General features: G+C 44.2%; 1 protein-coding gene across 1 annotated transcript; it reads left to right on the top strand.

The window, feature by feature from the left end:
• The first annotated feature begins 1,021 nt into the window (after positions 1-1,021).
• On the top strand, positions 1,022-15,537 carry C23H20orf85 (chromosome 23 C20orf85 homolog). Its single transcript, XM_043884864.1, has 4 exons — positions 1,022-1,144; positions 7,765-7,846; positions 9,247-9,348; positions 15,137-15,537. Exons 1-4 carry the CDS (start codon positions 1,077-1,079, stop codon positions 15,296-15,298), a joined length of 414 nt encoding a protein of 137 aa, XP_043740799.1. The 5' UTR covers positions 1,022-1,076; the 3' UTR covers positions 15,299-15,537.
• Positions 15,538-16,014: the final 477 nt, after the last annotated feature.

Below are 16,014 nucleotides of genomic sequence, written 5' to 3'. Positions count from 1 at the left end.
AGAATCCCCGTGCCCCAGTGAGGAGATGAAAGCGCTCACAGGCTCTCAGTCATCTGGAGATGATCTATCAGTCGGCAAAGCTTGCTGCCTCCTTCTCTCAGCACCGCTAGGCTCTGGACACCTGTGTACCCTGCGGCTGCTCAAGCAGAGGAACCTTCCCCTGTCCTAAGAAGTGGATGCATGTTCTGTTGTTTTAGACACATTTTCAGTCCCAGGCCAATGACAACATGGTGGGATGGAAGCTAGGGCAGGGAGGTCAGTAGGTCAGTCAACAAACACCCCATGAGCATCCCAGTGACAAGGGATTAGTGTTGATGGGCATGAAAGAGAGGTTGGGGTGTGGAGTCGGAAGGCAGTATTATCTTTGAGCTTCATTTGGAGATAATTATACAGAGTGGATGCCAAAGAAATGCATGTACAGGTTCTCCAAAAGCCACCTGCGCTGAAATTCACAGCAGCACTTCCGTGGAGGCCCCAAAGATTGGCACCAGTGCCTTCCGCATGGAAGTGACCACACCCTGGGTACTCGCGGCAATACGGATGAACCTCTCAAACGTAATACTGGAACAAGGAAGCCAGAGAAAAACGACACTGGGATGATTTCACTTACAAGTACTAATCATGGTGAAAAAAAGATAATCTCTGCTAAGAGAAGTCGACAAAAGAGGTGGGCTGGGGTGACCCATTTCGTAATCCAGGCGGCGGTTACAGGAGTCTCTATGACGGAATTTATTAAGCTCGGTACACTTGGCGAGTATACTTGCGTGACAGGTCTAAAAGGAGGAGGGGGTGTAAGGTCTTGAGGTTTCCCCAAGGTTTTCCGCAGAGGAGGAGGGCTGAGGCAGCCCCGGACAAAGCAGGTGGGCAGGGAGGCGCGCGAAAAGCGTGTCTGTGGACCGAGGTTGTCCTGAAGAGCCCTGGCGCCTGGAGAGGAGAGTCCAGCTGCCCCAATCTCTCCAGGTGCGGCCCGGCTCCGCCTCCGCGTCCCGCGTTGCTCAGCAACCGGTCTCCCAGGAGACTTGAGACGCTGAGCCCGAGGCCTGAGCGCGCGGGGGCGTGCCAAGACCCCAGGCCCCATGGCACAGAAACCGATCAGCACGGCTGCAGCCGAGCGCATGAACCTCGTGGCCCAGGATGCGATCTGGTAACGCCCGGGACTCGGTAACCCAGTGGACTGGGCCGTTCCCACCTAAAGTGTGCACACCTGGCGGCCTCAGTTTTCCCACCAAGTCCTGGAAGTGGTCGACTTCTGGGCGCTAGGAGCGTGTGCTGGAGGTGGTCAGGGTGCCTTGCGGAAAGGGGGCATTGACGAAAGAGCCTTTCTCTTTCTCTTCTCCTTGGCGCACCACAAAGGCGTGAAACGTTTTGCATCTGGCTCTACAGCCCTCTGCAAAGCTTTGCTTGTTGAGAGCGGACGGTTGAGTGCTTATTTTTAAGATTTACCCAATGTTTTTAAAAATCTTAATATTTGTTCAGTTCGAAAGAGAGCACTTTACATTTACTCTTGCTTATCCTGGTTTTTTAACAAGAAGTTTTAAAGAATTAAATCCATTTTCTAAAAGATTCGTATTCAGTAGACATCTATAATGGATGTTTCTATTTGCCTTTCTGTCCCATCTCTTTGAAGTTTTAGCCAATATGGAAAGTTACTAATTTAGATGCAAGTAAGGAAATACAGTGTTAGTCACTCAGTAGCGTCCAACTCTTTGCAACCCCATGAACTGTAACCTGCCAGGCTCCTCTGTCCACAGAATTCCCCAAGAAAGAATACTGAACTGAGTAGCCATTTCCCTTCTCCAGGTGATATATAGCAACAACAAACCATCACTGCTAACCTCTTAAACTTCAGTTATCCTATTTTCATCTCTTAAGACTTTTACCATTTCCTTGAAAATCCTGTAATAGTCACTTCATATTTTTCTTTAAATTAGCTTGGTTTTACCTAATGAACTTCTTTTTATAGAAAACTTTATATCACTCTTGAAAATGCAAAGCCAGTGCTATCCAAAAGACTACAAGCAATAAATGCTGGAGAGGGTGTGGAGAAAAGGGAACCCTCTTACACTGTTGGTGGGAATGCAAACTAGTACAGCCACTATGGAAAACAGTGTGGAGATTCCTTAAAAAACTGGAAATAGAACTGCCATATGACCCAGCAATCCCACTTCTGGGTATACACACTGAGGAAACCAGATCTGAAAGAGACACGTGCACCCCAATGTTCATCGCAGCACTGTTTATAATAGCCAGGACATGGAAGCAACCTAGATGCCCATCAGCAGATGAATGGATAAGGAAGCTGTGGTACATATACACCATGGAATATTACTCAGCTGTCAAAAAGAATTCATTTGAATCAGTCCTAATGAGATGGATGAAACTGGAGCCCATTATACAGAGTGAAGTAAGCCAGAAAGATAAAGAACATTACAGCATACTAACACATATATATGGAATTTAGAAAGATGGTAATGATAACCCTATATGCAAAACAGAAAAAGAGACACAGAAATACAGAACAGACTTTTGAACTCTGTGGGAGAATGTGAGGGTGGGATGTTTCAAAAGAACAGCATGTATACTATCTATGGTGAAACAGATCACCAGCCCAGGTGGGATGCATGAGACAAGTGCTCGGGCCTGGTGCACTGGGAAGACCCAGAGGAGTCGGGTGAAGAGGGAGGTGGGAGGGGGGATCGGGATGGGGAATAAGTGTAAATCTATGGCTGATTCATATCAATGTATGACAAAACCCACTGAAATGTTGTGAAGTAATTAGCCTCCAACTAATAAAAAAATTTAAAAAAAAAAAAAAAAAAGAAAATGCAAAGCCAGTATTATTTGCAATAAATATATGCTATTTTTTTTAATATTTATTTTTATCTAAGTACCCACAGTAGGAAATATTATACTACCATAGCAGGGTCTGTTTCCTCTGCCTAGTATGCCCTTTTTTGTCTTTCCCCACCAAACAAACTCCTACTCATCCTTCAGGACCCAAATCAGATGGCCCATCCTTGGTGAACAGAGCCATTTAAGCCCTTAGACTCTTCTGCCCCATGTCAAAGTGGCTAATGAGCACTTGATAGGTAACTATTCCAAATTGAAATGAGCTGTAAATGTAAAACACTAGATTTCAAAAACTTCATGCCCCTAAAAAGTGACACCAAAATTAAGTTTACCTGTTTACTTTCACTTTTTAAAAAATGTGCCTCTCAGTTCAGTTCAGTCGCTCAGTCATTTCTGACTCATTGCGACCCCATGAACCACAGCACGCCAGGCCTCCCTGTCCATCACAAACTCCCGGAGTCCACCCAAACCCATGTCCATTGAGTTGGTGATGCCATCCAACCATCTCATCCTCTGTTGTTCCCTTCTCCTCCTGCCCTCAATCTTTCCCAGCATCAGGGTCTTTTCCAATAAGTCAACTCTTCGCATCAGGTGGCTAAAGTATTAGAGTTTCAGTTTCAACATCAGTCCTTCCAGTGAACACCCAGGACTGATCTCCTTTAGGATGGACTGGTTGGATCTCTTTGCAGTCCAAGGGACTCCCAAAGAGTCTTCTCCAACACCACAGTTCAAAAGCATCAATTCTTTGGTGCTCCAGCTTTCTTTATAGTCCAACTCTCACATCCATACACGACCACTGGAAAAACCATAGCCTTGACTAGATGGACCTTTGTTGGCAAAGTAATGTCTCTGCTTTTTAATATGCTGTGTAGGTTGGTCATAACTTTCCTTCCAAGGAGAAAGCGTCTTTTAATTTCATGGCTGCAATCACAATCTGCGGTGATTTTGGAGCCCCCCAAAAATAAAGTCAGCCACTGTTTCCACTGTTTCCCCATCTATTTGCCATGAAGTGATGGGACTGAATGCCATGATCTTAGTTTATTTTCCCTTTTAAAAAAATGTGGCTCTAGAACATTTTAAATACATATATGGCTCATATTTTTGTCTCATGTTACAGTTTCTTTGGAAACAGACTCAGCTTTAGCTGCTCACTGATTCCTAAAATGTCGATGTTCACTCTTGCGATCTCCTGTTTGACCACTTCCGATTTACCTTGATTCATGGACCTAACATTCCAGGTTCCTATGCAATATTGTTCTTTATAGCATCGGACTTTACTTCCATCACCAGTCACATCCACAACTGGGCATTGTTTTTGCATTGGCTCCGTCTCTTCATTCTTTCTGGAGTTATTTCTCCACTCTTCTGCAGTAACATATTGGGCACCTACTGACCTGGGGAGTTCATCTTTTAGTGTCCTATCTTTTTTGCCTTTTCATACTGTTCATGGGGTTCTCAAGAATCCTGAAGTGGTTTACCATTCCCTTCTCCAGTGGATCACATTTTGTCAGAACACTTCACCATGACCCATCCATCATGGGTGTCCCTACATGGCATGGCTCATAGTTTCATTGAGTTAGACAAGGCTGTGGTCCATATGATCAGTTTGACTAGTTTTCTGTGATTGTGGTTTTCATTCTGTCTTTCCTCTGAGGGATAAGGATAAGAGGCTTATGAAAGTTTCCTGATGGGAGAGACTGACTGTGGGGAAAACTGGGTCTTGTTCAAATGGGCAGGGGCATGTTCATCCAAAAAAAGGTGTCGTTTTCATTATAGGGGACTGGAATGCAAAAATAGGAAATCAAGAGATACCTGGAGCAACAGGCAAATTTGGCCTTGTAGTACAAAATGAAGCAGGGCAGAGGCTAACAGAGTTTTGCTAAGAGAACACACTGGTCATAGCAAACACTCTCTTCCAACAACACATGTAGAGAAGACTCTACACATGGACATCACCTGATGGTCAATACCAAAATCAGATTGATTACGTTCTTTGCAGCTGAAGATGGAGAAGCTCTATACAGTCAGCAAAAACAAGATCCAGAGCTGACTGTGGCTCAGATCGTGAACTCCTTATTGCCAAATTCAGACTTAAATTGAAGAAAGTACAGAAAACCACTAGACCATTCAGGTATGACCTAAATCAAATCCCTTACGATTATACAGTGGAAGTGAGAAATAGATTCAAGGGATTAGATCTGATAGACAGAGTGCCTGAAGAACTGTGGACGGAGGTTCGTGACATTGTATAGGAGGCAGTGATCAAGACCATCTCCAAGAAAAAGAAATGCAGAAAGGCAAAATGGTTGTCTGTGGAGTCCTTACAAATAGCGGAGAAAAGAAGAGAAGGGAAAGGCAAAGGAGAAAAGGAAAGATATACCCATTTGAATGCAGAGTGCCAAAGAATAGTAAGGAGAGATAAATTAGCCTTCCTCAGTGATCAATGCAAAGAAATAGAGGAAAACAACAGAATGGGAAAAACTAGAGATCTCTTCAAGAAAATTAAAGACACCAAGGGAGAGAAATGGTATGGACCTAACAGAAGCAGAAGATATTAAGAAGAGGTGGCAAGAATACACAGAAGAACTATACAAAAAATATCTTCATGACCCAGATAATCACAATGGTGTGATCACTCACCTAGAACCAGACATCCTGGAATGCAAAGTCAAGTGGGCCTTAGGAAGCATGACTACAAACAAAGCTAGTGGAGGTGATGGAATTCCAGTTGAGCTATTTCAAATCCTAAAAGATGATGCTGTGAAAATGTTGCACTCATTATGCCAGCAAATTTGAAAAATTCAACAGTGGCCACAGGACTGGAAAAGGTCAGTTTTCATTCCAATCCCCAAAAAAGGCAATGCCAAAGAATATTCCAACTACTGCACAATTGCACTCATCTCACACATTAGCAAAGTAATGCTCAAAATTCTCCAAGCCAGGCTTCAATGGTACATGAACCATGAACTTCCAGATGTTCACGCTGGATTTAGAAAAGGCAAAGGAGCCAGAGATCAAATTGCCAACATCCGTTGGATCATTGAAAAAGCAAGAGAGTTCCTGAAAAACATCTACTTCTGCTTTATTGACAACGCCAAAGCCTTTGACAATGTGGATCATAACAAACTGTGGAAAGAGATGGGAATACCAGACGACCTTACCTGCCTCCTGAGAAATCTGTATGCAGGTCAAGAAGCAACAGTTAGAACTGGCCATGGAACAACAGACTGGTTCCAATTAGGGAAAGCAGTATGTCAAGGCTGTATATTGTCACCCTGCTTATTTAACTTATATGCAGAGTACCTCATGCTAAATGCCAGGCTGGATGAAGCACAGGCTGGAATCAAGATTGCTGGGAGAAATATCAATAACCTCAGATATGCAGATGATACCACCCTTATGGCAGAAAGTGAAGAACTAAAGAGCTTCTTGATGAAAGTGAAAGAGGAGAGTGAAAAAGTTGGCTTAAAACTCAACATTCAGAAAACTAAGATCATGGCATCCAGTTCCATCACTTCATGGCAAATAGATGGGGAAACAATGGAAAAAGTGACAGACTTTATTTTTGGGGGGCTCCAAAATCACTGCAGATGGTGATTGCAGCCATGAAATTAAAAGATGCTTGCTCCTTCGAAGAAAAGCTATGGCCAACCTAGATAGCATATTAGAAAACAGAGACATTACTTTGCCGACAAATGTCCATCTAGTCAAAGCTATGGTTTTTCCAGTAGCCATGTATGGATGTGAGAGTTGGACCATAAAGAAAGCTGAGCACTGAAGAATTGATGCTTTTGAATTGTGGTGTTGGAGAAGACTCTTGAGACTCCTTTGAACTGCAAGGAGATCAAACCAGTCAATCCTAAAGGAAATCAGTCCTGAATATTCATTGGAAGGATTGATGCTAAAGATTAAGCCCCAATACTTTGGCCACTGATGTGAAGAACTGACTCATTGGAAAAGACCCTGATGCTGGGAAAGATTGAAGGCGGGAGGAGAAGGGCTCGACAGAGGATGAGATGGTTGGATGGCATCACTAACTCGATGGATATGAGTTTGAGCAAGCTCCGAGAGTTGGTGATGGACAGGGAAGCCTGGCATACTGCAGTCCATGGGGTCGCAAAGAATTGGACATGACTGAGTGATTTAACTGAACTGACTTAGGTGCTCAGCCCCTGGGGAAATAGCTTGGGCCTCAGAAACTGTTGAGACATTAGAGGGGGCTTGGGGTGCAGACCCTGGTTTCAAAATAGGAAAGGAAACTTGAAAATCAAAATGAATAAATATTTAATCAGTTTTTTTGCAAAAGACACACCTGCACTTCAACTGGAACTCACCTCAGCTCGTGGGTAGTTATGTATAAATTATATTACATGTGCAGCAAAAGCAGAGCCAGGATTAGGGTGGGACAAACGAGGGGCCTGGGGTGCATGTTTAAGGAGGGCTCCATGTCAAGGTTATGCAGGTTCTGGCTCTGCCCTTGAAGGAACTGGGAATGGGTGCCTCCTTAAATTTTGCACCCTAGTACCTCACTCTGCCCTGGTCCTTGCTCTGAAAACAAAGGAACTTTACTTGTACCTCCATCATGATTTACCACTCCCCCATTACTGTAGGTCCAAGGGCCCCTAAAATAAGGGATCCAGAATCGAGATGACCCCTAGGGCAGAGGCAGCCCCAGTCTTGTCTGGTCGTGATGTACCATCCAACCAGCATCTCTGGTTCTGAGACACGTGTCTCCCTTTCATGAGTGACAATCCCCCAGAGACAGGGCCTTCCACTCCCTCCCTGTCTTGGAATCATCACTCAGTCCAGGCGCATGGATGAAGGTCAAATTCTCCCCAGGGCACCTTTTAGGGTTTGCTATGTCAACCCTTTTCAAATGTTGTACATCACTTAAGAACTTTTTTTTTCCTTCAGGAAATATCGCCTGAAGGCTGAAAATGAAGCACGGCAAAACTGGGCCCAGAACTGGGGATTTTTATCAACCCCCCTCGAGGAGGTAAATGTAGAGTTGATGACCCTGGAGGTTATAGACCCAATCATTTCCAAGAATAAATGGTTATGAAGTGTTTGATTTAAAGGAATAAATTTATAGAGCATGTTATAGATGAAGATGGCTGACACCTGAAAGTTCCTTTGATTTACAAATTTATTGAGCTTTTACTAAATGCCAGGCACATTCTAGGTGCCTCATCCAAACCAGCTCATTGAATCCATAAGACAACCCCTGTGCAGAGAAGGATGCTATTTGAGCCCCATTTTACAAATGAGGGATTTGAGCTCAAAAAAGTACAAAGTCACACAGCTAAGAAAGGCACCAAAGGGAGATGTTGGTCTGGTTGATTCCAGGGCTACTCAACCTTGGACTTGCCATCTGTAAAATGGGGTGATAGTCCTCACTGCCTCATTGAGTGACTGTAAGGTTCAGAAGGAAAGAGAGGAGAGGCCAAGTAAGTATCTGCAGGATTATTAGGAAAATAACTCTTGGTATTTCCTACAACAGAAATGAGGGAAAGGACCAGAGATAATAAATAGGGAGTATTGGGGACACCAGCAGAGACCTCTGACCCCAGCCAGAGGCACCATCATCAGCCCTGCTGAGGGCTCCCAGGCAAGACAGACTCAGCTACATTTTCTGATTGTTCAAGAGAGTCTGGAAATTCAGATGCTTTAATGAAAATGTCTGAGTCTAGAATAGTGGCTCCATTTATAAAACAACATATAAAGACCCACATATATGTGGGCTTGTGTGGGCTTCACCAGGATGGTGGCCAGCGGTTTGCAACCTTCCACGAGATCCCTAGGACACAACATGAGGAAACCACATTTCTCTAGAAGGAGGCAGAATCACTCAAGGACCGCATAATTCAAAATGTACTTGATTCAAGACAGTATAAACCCCCTTTGTAATTCACCCTGTCCCACTGGCTCTGAAATTATGCCATTCTTAATGAGCTTTCTTAATACTTGGAGAGTTACACAATTTGAAATTTTATGCATAAAATCAGTCCTTATTAATATGATATGCATAAAAGAATCTGTATTAATAGTCTTCATGTGTAATTAAATCAGGATTTTGAAGAGTTCAAAATTGCTTTAAAAATTAAAAGTGGGGGGTTGGGGGCTGTCCTCAGAGTTTAGAGGTTGATCCTGAACCTTGCTGGCAGGTTTTTAGTTTAAGTCCATAAACTGTAACATGTTCTCACATTATGGGCGGGGCAGTAAATGGGCAGTCTGCGAGAGCCTGGGCCTGAGCTGGGCTGCCTGCAGGTCCCCACTCTGCCCCTTTCTAACATTGGCCTGAGTCCCGCCTTTGTCACCTGTGAAGAGTCTTGTTCTGGGGGGACTGTGAAAGGCCCCTCAGCCTGTGGGGCCCCACCTCTGGGGATTGTGTTTCAGCTGATCAAGTGTGAAGAAGAACCAGCCACCTCAAAGCCCAAAATCGAGCTTCCTGAGCGGTTCCGCATCCGGCCAGTGACCCCAGTGGAGAAATACATCAAGGTTCGCAAAGTCTTTTTAAGTACTTGTTTTCCTAAGTAAGAAATCCACCCCACCAGAAACGGTGTTGCTTCAGGTGGGCCAAGCCTTGGGCACAGGTAAGGATACAGCAGTACCCAGGCCACAGGGACATGGGTTTCCAGTCCTTCCAAAGCCCACACGTGGGAGACACAGCAGGTTACTGGTCCCTATATGTGCAGGACCTTGGAGTCTAGAGGAAGGAACTGGGATCTGAGCCTGATTTGCAGAGGGAAGCAGGGCCGCGGAATATTGAGAACTGCCTTCGTAAAAGGTCACTCTTGTTGCTGAGTGAGTGACCAGGTCATCCAGAGGGGAGAAGACATAGATGGTGTTCCCACCAAAGACCAGTCAGATGTGAACGTGGGGTAGATGTCTCTAGAAGTTTCTGAGTTCTGTATATCCCTGGTCTCCTCTCATGGGAAAAGTGAAAGTGTTAGTGGCTTAGTTGTATCTGACTCTTTGTGATCCCATGAACTGTAGCCTGCCAAGCTCCTCTATCCATAAGATTCTCCAGTCAAGAATACTGGAGGGGGTACCCATTTCCTCCTTCAGGGGATCTTCCCAACCCAGGGATCGAACCCAGGTCTCCTGCCTTGCAGGCAGATTCTTTATGGTCTGAGCCACCAAGAAAGCCCTTCTCATGGGTCTGTCACTTTAATCCTGGGTTCTGCTCTCCATCCAGCTATGGAGCAGGCACTTCTGTGTCCCAATGTGGGGAGGGGATGAAAACTCAGGATGAAGGAGGCCAGGGATGGATGAGTTCGATTCTGGGTTTTCTTTCTCTGACACCCTCAGGGTCAGATGGGATGGCTAGCTTGTTTGAATTAGGCGCTCAGTGGGTACAACCTATTTGCTGGATGAATGAAAGAATGCATTCCACTGAGATATTGAGAGGGTTCCTCTACTGATTACACAGCAAAAGAGACTTGCTGATTTTTCTAGAAATGCAGCAAAATATAAATCATAAATTAAAATATCCATATATATACACTGACCCATGGTTAGCATTTTGGGAAGTTCTTCCAGATGCCTTCTACACCTCCATGTACCACCAATAAATGCTAGCTCATATTCTTTTATTATTGCCCTTTAGTTGCTCCCCATACTGAGTGCTTTACATGGTTATCTTATTTCCACAACATCCCTGGAGAATGGATATAATTGCCATCAAACCCATTTTGCAGATGAGGAAACCGAAGCTGACAAAGACTGAACTTTTCCAAGGTCAAGTGTATCTGATTTCAGAGCCCTGCTCTTAAGTGCTATCCTCAGCTACTCCTTCAACACACACACACACACATGCACGCACAAACTCATGCACACATGCATATATACATATTTTAAAATAAAATTCCATAGACTGCTTTGTAATCTTTTTTCATTCAACAATATATCCTATTTATCTTTCCATGCAGTTACCCATAGCATTCCGAAACATTAATGTATTAATGACTGCATTTTTCTCAATTGTATGGATAGACCATAATTTATATAACCCTTCCCTTAACCCTGGACGGGCTTCCCTGGTGGCTCAGCTGGTAACGAATCTGCCTGCAATGCAGGAGACCTGGTTTCAAGCCCTGGGTCAGGAAGATCCCCTGGAGAAGGGAAGGGCTATCCACTCCGGTTATCTTGCCTGGGAAATCCCATTGACAGAGGAGCCTGGTGGCTCTAGTTCAAGGGGTCACAAAGAGTCGGACACAACTGAGCAGCTAATATACACAGTTTATACCATATCTTACACATTTTATACCTCGTTTTTCTCTTAGCAGTTTATCCTCCAAGTCATTCCATCTCAGAACACACAGCTGCCTCCGTCTTTTACACTGTTGTATAGTTTTCCATGGTGTGGAGGGGCCGTGACCGAATGGGTCTTCAGGGGATGGACATGTAAGCTGTGTCCAGGCATGTGCTGTCACACACAGGGCTGCAGTCAGTCTCCCACACTAATCTTGGCACGTGCACTTGCAGGTATTAGGATGTCTTAGGATAAATGCTAAGGGCTGGATTGTCAGGTTAAAGCGTGTTTGCATTTTCCTTTTTCATAGATAGTGGTAATGTTGCCCTTCACAGATTCTCCCTCTAGACCCTTGTTGACGGTGGTGTCTTCATCTCTGCCAGTCTGATGGGTGAAGTGTGAGCTCCCGGGGTGGATTCTGACTGCATTTCTCTTACAAGCTGGACTTGAAAGCTAGTCTGTGTGCCTGACAGCCAGTCTGGACCAGCATTGTAGAGAACTTGCTGGCTGGAGGAAACTGGTCCCGCCAGCATCTGTTCATGACCCTCCCTGCGCGGGGCCTCTCAGGAGATTAATGTTAATAGTTCATCAAGAACATATGTTAAGGGGCTTCATCCACCAGTGGCAGCTGGCCCACCAGGACTGTCCCCTCTCACCACCGCCTCACTCAAAGATCCTTTGAGCTAAGCGTGAACTCATAACCCCAAGCATATTAAACCTCTTCATCTCAGTTCTTCTGCTTGAACGAATATTCCTCACTGCTGTCTTGGTTCAAATCCCCTGATAAGAGCAGAACAGAAGGTTATTTCAAATAGAAAGGCAAAACCTGCATAAGCATTCACCCTCATTTTCTAAAAATTTTTCAGATTTCAAGGAATTGAAAAATGAAATTGTGTTTTTTTCATTTCAGATAGAATCCCATTTCCTTTTTGGTTTTTAATTAAAATCAATTTTTTTCACTCCTGTGGTATCTATGGTTTGGTGTGTGTGTGTTTACACACGTATCATAAAGCCTTCTAATCAAACCTGGAAGGTCTATAACTGCCAGGATACCATCTGACAATATTGCCATATATTTTATACTGTAAACTGTGGCTTCCCTGGTGCCTCAGTGGTAGTGAACCTGCCTGCCAATGCAGGAGAAACAGGAGATTCAGGTTTGATCCCTGGGTCGCCGATCCCCTGGAGAAGGAAATGGCAACCCACTCCAGTATTCTTGCCTGGAGAATCCCATGGACAGAGGAGCCTGGCGGGCTACAGTCCATGGGGTCATAAAGAGTCAGACACGACTTAGCAACTGAACAACAACTATGGATTATAATATTCTATATGTCTGCACCTTGCTTTTGTTTCTCTTTTTTTGCTCTTTTACCAAATAAAAGTTATTTTACTGGCGGTCATGAATTAAATATGTTAAACATTACGAGATAAAAAGACATGTTTGATAATCGATCATTACTTTCAAGGAACATATGATCTCTGAGTCCAGCGGGTCAGAGCGTGCCTACATTCAGTGAAGCTTACTTAGGGACACTGGCTCGTCTTTCTGTCTTTTCTGATTTTTTTTCTTCGTTTTATTGAGCTATAATTGACATACATCACTGAGTAAGTATAAAATACACAGCATCAGAAGTTGACTTACATATGTCATGAAATGATTATCACACTTGGATTACTAAAGATCCATCATCTCATACAGATACAAAATTTAAGAACTAGAGAAACCTTCCTCCTTGTGATGAGAATTCTTAGGATTTATTCTCTTAATTGTAACTGTTTTTGTATATAATGTAGAGCAGCATTCATTATATTTATCATGTTGTGCATTACATCCCTAGTATTTTTTATCTTATAGCTCGAAGCTTGTACCTTTTGACCACCTTCATCCTATCCCCCTCCTCTCCAGCCTTTCCTCTGGTAACCTCAAAACTGATCTCTTTTCCTATGAGTTTGTTTTAGAAGTATAATTGACCTACAACACTGTTAGTTTCTGTTATACAGCATAGTCATTCAGTGTTTCTAAACATTTCAAAATGATCACAAGTCTAGTTATGATCTGTCACCATACAAAGATATTACATAATTACTGACTATATTCCCCACACTGTACGTTTCATTCCATGACTCATTTATTTTGTAGCTGGAAGTCTATACCTCTTAATCTCCCTCACCTATTTCTCTCCTCCTCCACCTCCCCTCTGGCAACCACCTGTGTGTTCTCTGTTTCTGTGACTGTTTCTGTTGGACATTTGTTTTTTAGCGTCCATATGTAAGTGAAATCATGCAGTGCTTGTCTTTCTCTGTCTGACTTATTTCACTGCTAAGAATTTTTCTAGGCCCACCTATGTAGTCACCAGTGGGAAGATTTCGTTAATTTTATTGCTGAGTAATATCACATTGTGTGTACAGACCACATCTTTATTCATTCATCTATTGATGGCACTTAGGTTGCTTCCTTATCTTGGCTATTGTAAATAATGGTTCAGTTAACATTTATCATTGTTTAATCTCTAAGTCATGGCCAACTCTTTGTGACCCCATGAACTGCAGCACACCAAGCTCCTCTGTCCTCCACTATATCCCAGAGTTTGCTCAAATTCATATCCATTGAGTCAGTGATGCCATCCAACCATCTCATCCTCTGTCATCCCCTTCTCCTCCTGCCCTCAATCTTTCCCAGAATCAGGGTCTTTTCCAATGAGTCGGCTCTTCACATCAGGTGGCCAGATGAATATTCAGGGTTGATTTCCTTTAGGATTGACTGATTTGATCTCCTTGCTGTCCAGGGGACTCTCAAGAATCTTCTCCAGCACCATAGTTCGAAAGCATCAACACTTTGGCGCTCACTCAGCCTTCTTTAACACGTTCAGTTAACATAGAGTTACAGATATCTTTTTGAATTAGTGCTTTCATTTACTTTAGATAAATATCCAGGAGTGGAATTGTTAGATCCTAAGATAGTTCTACTTTTACTTTTCTGACAAACTGTTTTCCACAGTGACTGCACCAGTTTACATTCCACCAACAGTGCATGAGGGTTCCCTTTCCTCCACATCATTGCCAACACGTCACTTGTCTTTTTGATGATGGCCACTCTGACAAGTGTGATGTTTAGTGACACTGAACATTTCATGTGACTGTTAACTACCTGTATATCTTTGTTGGGAAAATGTCTACTTGGGTGCTCTGCCTACCTTTCAATCAAGTTGTTTGTTTCTGTGATGCTGAGTTATATGAGTTCTTTGTACATTTTGGATATTAACTCTTAATCGGATACCTTTGCAAATATCTTCCCCCGTTCAGTAGGTGGCCTTTTTGTCCTACTGATAGTTTCCATTTAGTTTGATGTAACACCCACTTGTTTATGTTCCCCTTGCCTTAGGAGACATATCCAAAAAATTATTGCTAAGACCAACATCAAAAAGTGTGCTGCCATTGTTTTCTTCTAGAAGTTTTATTATTTCAGATCTTAGCTTTAACTCTATGATCCATTTGAGTTCACTTCTGTGCATGATGTGAGAAGCGGGCCAGTTTGCTTCTTTTGCAGGTTATTGTTGTTTCGCCGCCAAGTCATGTCCGACTCTTGTGACCCCATGGACTGTAGCCCGCCTGGCTCCTCTATCCATGGGATTATCCAGGCAAGAGTACTGAAGTGTGGGTTGCCATTTCCTCCTCCAGGGGATATTCCCCACCCAAGGATCGAACCTGTGTCTCCTCCATTGAAGGCAGATTCTTTACCCACTGGGCCATCGGGTAGCTGTCCAGTTTTCCCAGCTCCATGTATCCCAGAGGATGTCTTTCCCCCACTGTATATCCTGCCTCCTTTCAGGTGGATTAAGGGCCTATAGAAGTGCAAGTTCATTTCTGGGCTCTCTGTTCTATTCCATTGACCTATGTGTCTGTTGGTGGCCTCTACCAGGGTTCTTTCTGTCTTTTCCACACCTGGTCTCGCACACCGATCCTGGTGCCTCTGTAGACACACCTCCTGTGGCTGTGGCCCAAAGCAACTCACCCTCTGCCTTTCTATTGCAGGTGCTCCCCTCCCCCCCAGTCCCGAAGACGACGCAGGGCTTCATCGGCTGGCGGTCCGGGGTGCCGGGCCTGAACAAGTGTCTGGAGCATGACTATGAGATCAGAAGCTGCAAAGGGGCATATGCCAAGGAGCTAAACTGGCCGAAACAAGGCATATACTGAGTCCAGCTGGAGACCCCGGCCCCTGGGGAAGGAAGGGCAGGCCGCCAGCCCCAGTGCCCATGCCCAGGAAAGGACAAGCTCCGGGCCTCCCCCCAAGGACAGAGTTCCCCCCAACACGTGTTCATGGGATGTTGTTGCAAAGAACACAAAACAGCCTTTAGACATTTTCATCAGTTCTTCCCTTCTGGAACATTCTTGTAATGCATTCATTCTTGGCTAATGCGATGAATAAGGCAAAATAGACTCTCTGAATTTTTTTTCATACCTTGGGAAATTTTAAGGATAGCTTTAAAAGACACAATGTGATCTCATTTTTAAATATTTGTCTAAACCCTTATTGTTGCCTTCCATCCCCTTTCTCACCATCCTTGTTAAGATGAGGTGGTTGGCCAGGTGTGTCTGTACCCCAGCACCCCGGGCCTGCTTTTCAGGAGGGAAAACGTGCTCTGAGGACCCCTCCACAGTCATTCCCCAGGGTATCGGCAACATGTCAACAGCTTTAAAGCAGAAACAAGCACAGGATTAGCAGTGAGCACAGATTTCCAGGAAGGATGTGTTTCCCAGTGCTCCCTAGAAGCCTCATCCTGACCTGCTCCGCCCCCCACCCACCCACCCACCCACTACAGCAAAGACAGCAGCTGAGCTGGCCAATGTCCTTCCCCTGGGGACCTTTGACATCCACCCCGTGGTCAGCATTTGAGTTCGCTGCCTGTCTC

This window comes from Cervus elaphus, chromosome 23 (assembly GCF_910594005.1).
Source record: "Cervus elaphus chromosome 23, mCerEla1.1, whole genome shotgun sequence".
NCBI lineage: Eukaryota > Metazoa > Chordata > Mammalia > Artiodactyla > Cervidae > Cervus > Cervus elaphus.
Note: the sequence above shows the minus strand (reverse complement) of the source record. Positions and strands in the feature narration are given on the sequence as shown.

Coding starts and splice junctions, on each gene's coding strand:
- C23H20orf85 (XM_043884864.1), top strand. CDS start 1,077: ATGGCACAGAAACCGATCAGCACGGCTGCAGCCGAGCGCATGAACCTC. Junction 1,145..7,764: donor GTGGCCCAGGATGCGATCTG/GTAACGCCCGGG, acceptor TTTTTCCTTCAG/GAAATATCGCCTGAAGGCTG. Junction 7,847..9,246: donor TATCAACCCCCCTCGAGGAG/GTAAATGTAGAG, acceptor ATTGTGTTTCAG/CTGATCAAGTGTGAAGAAGA.